General features: G+C 48.7%; 1 protein-coding gene across 1 annotated transcript in view; it reads left to right on the top strand.

Annotated features, from left to right (window-relative positions):
* The first annotated feature begins 1,292 nt into the window (after positions 1-1,292).
* The window catches only part of LOC122565533 (disintegrin and metalloproteinase domain-containing protein 10-like), a 21,942-nt gene continuing 17,992 nt past the window's right edge, over positions 1,293-5,242 (top strand). Inside the window, exons 1-2 of the mRNA XM_043721590.1 lie at positions 1,293-1,418; positions 3,863-4,031. Of these exons, the coding sequence (XP_043577525.1) occupies positions 1,293-1,418; positions 3,863-4,031 (295 nt within the window). The remainder of the gene's footprint in view (positions 1,419-3,862; positions 4,032-5,242) is intronic.

Genomic DNA, 5,242 nt, shown 5'->3' on the forward strand with positions numbered 1-5,242 from the left:
GCCAGCTTTGTCTACACATCCTCTCTGCCAGCGAGCGGTATTTAACCAGCTGAGAGAAGCAGTTGTTTAAAATCCCCGATCTGTCAGACTCAGTCCAACGGGTACTGTCCATTCCACAAACTGCCCTTTGTTTCCCAACCTCCTAGTTTCTGCCTCTACTTTTGCCCCGAAGGCAAATGGCACTGGGCAGGCCTTGCAGAGTCGTGGAATTGTTTCCAGGTCACCATGTTAGGTGGCCTTGGCTCCTTAGATAGGCCGGAGAGGGGGGTGGGGCAGAGAGGTCGGGAAGAAGATTGCAGGTCAACCCTCGAATTCAGCACCACCTTCCTAACCTGCAATCTTCTTCCTGAACTCTCTGCCCCCACCCCCTCTCCGGCCTATCACCCTCACCCTCACCTCCTTCCACCTATCGCATTTCCAACGCCCCTCCCCCCAGTCCCTCCTCCCTACCTTTTATCTTAGCCTGCTGGGCACACTATCCTCATTCCTGAAGAAGGGCTTATGCCCGAAACGTCGATTCTCTTGCTCCTTGGATGCTGCCTGACCTGCTGCGCTTTTCCAGCAACACATTTTTAAGCTCTGATCCGCAGTGTCTGCAGCCCTCACTTTCCCCTTTGATAGTCCCCAGACCTTCCTGAAAAACATCCGGGTCTTTAACTTGGCCGGCTTTGCCCGCCCCTAGTTGCCCCTTGAGAAGGTGGGGGTGAGCTGCCTTCTTGATCCCCTGCAGGCCCCCTGCTGAGGGTTGACCCACAATGCCCTGAGGGAAGGAATTCCAGGATGTTCAGTGAAAGGGAAGGAATAGCGATATATGGAAGGGCTCGTGGGTTTGGAAGGTGCTGTCTGAGATCGTTGGCGAATTTCTGCAGTGCATCTTGTAGATGGTATACACTGCTGCTACTGAGTGCTGGTGATGGGGGGGGGTGGATGGCTGTGGATGTGGTTCCAAGCACTTTGTCCCTTTGTTCTGGGCAGTGTGAGGTTTCTTGAGTGATGTTGGAGCTGAGGAAGTCAGGAAGTGAGTTACCATAAGATTAATGGTCATAATCTGGATCGACGTGGTAAAATAATAATTTGGGAGAAGTGCTTTATTCACTATTATTCACTATTCACCAACCCAATCATTATGGACCATTGGCAATGAATAGGAATCAATGAATAAGTGCCAACAATAATTGAGAGCGATCCACAACATACACACTGTGTAAAATGATCAACGTAGGTAAACATCCATCAGCTCCGAGAGCTGGATGGAAACTTTTGGTGAGAGAAAATGGTGGATTTGATGGTTAATGCTGTCAGGAATATTTCTTGTTTTGTTTCAGATTGCGAATTATTTGATGGCAGTGAATGGAATATATCAGAATGTGGACTTTCTGGGAATCCGACACATAAACTTCCAGGTTCAGGAACTGTCGGTACGTGTAACATTTCAGATATGTGCTGAAATGGTGGAGTTGGTGATTGTTTTCCTGGACCCAGAGGCCAAGGGCAGATGCTCAGAGTGATAAGTGCCAGCTGTCCCAGCAATACCCACGTTCTGGAAGCCGACAGAATAAACACTTGATGGTCTAAAACTGTAGACTGAGAGGTCCATCTGAGGAAAGAGTCTCTCCCAATTCAAACCGCCACAATTTCTCCACTCGGTGACAGAAACCCTGGGGCAGATCAAATTCTTTTTTTAAAAAAAAGAAAACTAGCATTCCACAGTCCAAGGTTTATCCCAACATCCATTCTAATTGTAGACAATCCTAACACTGAGAGATGGACCCAGTATCTCTGAAGTTCACTCTATGAGGTTCTTACTTCCTGACCTCTGACCTTGTGTGATTGAGGTTCACTGGGAGTGAACTCTGTCAAGGTCAAAGTGGTCTATTAAACCACCTTCCTGGTCAAACTAGAAGAGTCCTGTCAGATAAACATTATGAGGTTGATTGTAAATACTGCAACGATTTAGTTTAGACAGTCATGGAGCTCACACACCACATCCTCAACCTGTCCGAGCAGCAGATAGTTGCTCAGGAACAGGGGGATGGGAAGGAATTACTTCTCTCGGTCAGTCTGTGGAATTCTTGACCGCACTCCGCTGTCACGGCTGGGTCATTAAGTACATTCAAAGCTGATACAGACAGATTTTAATCCGCAAGGAAATTAAGGGCTATGGGGATAAGGCAGGAAAGTGGAATTGGGGAAGATCAAATCAACCGTGATCTCATTGAATGGCATCACAGACCCAATGGGCCAAATACTGTTTCGATGTCTGAAGGTCCCATATCATCTGTGTTACTACAGCGACTGCGAAGAGGTCACTAACATCAGCTCTGTCTCCGTCTTTGACCAAGTGACCAGTGGGTGGTGCCTCCTGATCTCAATTAAGTATTAACCCAGCCAGCCCTGTATTCAACAAGCTTTTCAATATTGATGTCAGTTGAGCACTTGTGATAGGGATAGGGTTAGGGTTAGGATTAAACCTAACCCCAACCGTAACCCTAACCCTAAACATAACCTTAATCCGAACTCGAACTATAACCTCAACACTAACCCTAACCTTATCCCTAACCCTAACCCGAACCACAACCTTAACTCGAAACCTAATTCTAACCCTAACCTTAACTCTAACCCTAACCCTAACCCTAACACGAACGCTAACACTAACCCTAACCCGAATCCCAACCTTAACTCGAAACCTAACTCTAATTACTTCCTGACCTCTGACCTTGTGTGATTGAGGTTCACTGGGAGTGAACTCTGTCAAGGTCAAAGTGGTCTATTAAACCACCTTCCTGGTCAAACTAGAAGAGTCCTGTCAGATAAACATTATGAGGTTGATTGTAAATACTGCAATGATTTAGTTTAGACAGTCATGGAGCTCACACACCACATCCTCAACCTGTCCGAGCAGCAGATAGTTGCTCAGGAACAGGGGGATGGGAAGGAATTACTTCTCTCGGTCAGTCTGTGGAATTCTTGACCGCACTCCGCTGTCACGGCTGGGTCATTAAGTACATTCAAAGCTGATACAGACAGATTTTAATCCGCAAGGAAATTAAGGGCTATGGGGATAAGGCAGGAAAGTGGAATTGGGGAAGATCAAATCAACCGTGATCTCATTGAATGGCATCACAGACCCAATGGGCCAAATACTGTTTCGATGTCTGAAGGTCCCATATCATCTGTGTTACTACAGCGACTGCTAAGAGGTCACTAACATCAGCTCTGTCTCCGTCTTTGACCAAGTGACCAGTGGGTGGTGCCTCCTGATCTCAATTAAGTATTAACCCAGCCAGCCCTGTATTCAACAAGCTTTTCAATATTGATGTCAGTTGAGCACTTGTGATAGGGATAGGGTTAGGGTTAGGATTAAACCTAACCCCAACCGTAACCCTAACCCTAAACATAACCTTAATCCGAACTCGAACTATAACCTCAACACTAACCCTAACCTTATCCCTAACCCTAACCCGAATCCCAACCTTAACTCGAAACCTAACTCTAACCCTAACCTTAACTCTAACTCGAACCCTAACCCTAACCCTATCCCTAACCCTAACCCTAACCCTATCCCTAACCCTAACCCTAATCCTAACCCAAACCCAAACCCAAACCCAAACCCTAACCCTAACTCTAACCAGTCAAATCAGTTGCGACTGCACTATGTACAGGATTGCAACCAGACATTCCATCGTTCTGTCAGCTCAGTTGGAATTACTTCTCTCAGTCAGTCTGTGGAGGAAGATAGCTAACTGTACCAAAAAGGGAATCTGCTGTAACCATTGTGAGGTAGAGCTTTGTGCAGTCTCTTAGAAAACCCATCTTTTAGCGCTTTTAATAATAAAGCAATTATTAATTTTTCAAATTCCAGATTGACTCCAAATACAACAATTCCAATCCTCTCCATGACCGCTTTGTCAGTGCAGAGAAACTTCTGGATTTACATTCCAAGGAAAACTGGAGCAAGTATTGTCTGTCGTACCTCCTGACAAACCGGGATTACAGTGGTGTGCTTGGACTGGCATGGCAAGGGAACGTGGGTAAGGAGAGGCGTTAGTCAGAGTGATGGGGTCTCATTTCCTTCATCAAAAGGACACTGCACCCAGGAACAGTCAGGGCCCATGGCCCCATGGTCTCAGGGTGTGTGTGTAACAGTCCTGCTCACTAATCAGGTGGGTCTCAGGAGTGAGTGTGAAACAATCCAACTCACTGATCAGCTGGGCCACAGGGGTGAGTGTGAAACAGTCCTGCTCACTGATCACCTGGGCCTCAGGGGTGAGTGTGAAACAGTCCTGCTCACTGATCACCTGGGCCACAGGGGTGAGTGTGAAACAGTCCTGCTCACTGATCAGCTGGGCCTCAGGAGTGAGTGTGAAACAGTCCTGCTCACTGATCAGTTGGGCCTCAGAGGTGAGTGTGTAACAGTCCTGCTCACTGATCAGCTGGGCCACAGGGGTGAGTGTGAAACAGTCCTGCTCACTGATCAGCTGGGCCACAGGGGTGAGTGTGAAACAATCCAACACACTGATCAGCTGGGCCACAGGAGTGAGTGTGAAACAGTCCTGCTCACTGATCAGCTGGGCCTCAGGGGTGAGTGTGAAACAATCCTGCTCACTGATCAGGTGGGCCTCAGGGGTGAGTGTGAAACAGTCCTGCTCACTGATCAGCTGGGCCTCAGGAGTGAGTGTGAAACAGTCCTGCTCTCTGATCAGCTGGGTCTCAGGGGTGAGTGTGAAACAGTCCTGCTCACTGATCAACTGGGCCACAGGGGTGAGTGTGAAACAGTCCTGCTCACTGATCACCTGGGCCACAGGGGTGAGTGTGAAACAGTCCTGCCCACTGATCAGCTGGGCCACAGGGGTGAGTGTGAAACAGTCCTGCCCACTGATCAGCTGGGCCACAGGGGTGAGTGTGAAACAGTCCTGCCCACTGATCAGCTGGGCCACAGGGGTGAGTGTGAAACAGTCCTGCCCACTGATCAGCTGGGCCACAGGGGTGAGTGTGAAACAGTCCTGCCCACTGATCAGCTGGGCCACAGGGGTGAGTGTGAAACAGTCCTGCCCACTGATCAGCTGGGCCACAGGGGTGAGTGTGAAACAGTCCTGCCCACTGATCAGCTGGGCCACAGGGGTGAGTGTGAAACAGTCCTGCCCACTGATCAGCTGGGCCACAGGGGTGAGTGTGAAACAGTCCTGCCCACTGATCAGCTGGGCCACAGGGGTGAGTGTGAAACAGTCCTGCTCACTGATCA

The sequence above is a fragment of the Chiloscyllium plagiosum genome, chromosome 31 (assembly GCF_004010195.1).
Source record: "Chiloscyllium plagiosum isolate BGI_BamShark_2017 chromosome 31, ASM401019v2, whole genome shotgun sequence".
NCBI lineage: Eukaryota > Metazoa > Chordata > Chondrichthyes > Orectolobiformes > Hemiscylliidae > Chiloscyllium > Chiloscyllium plagiosum.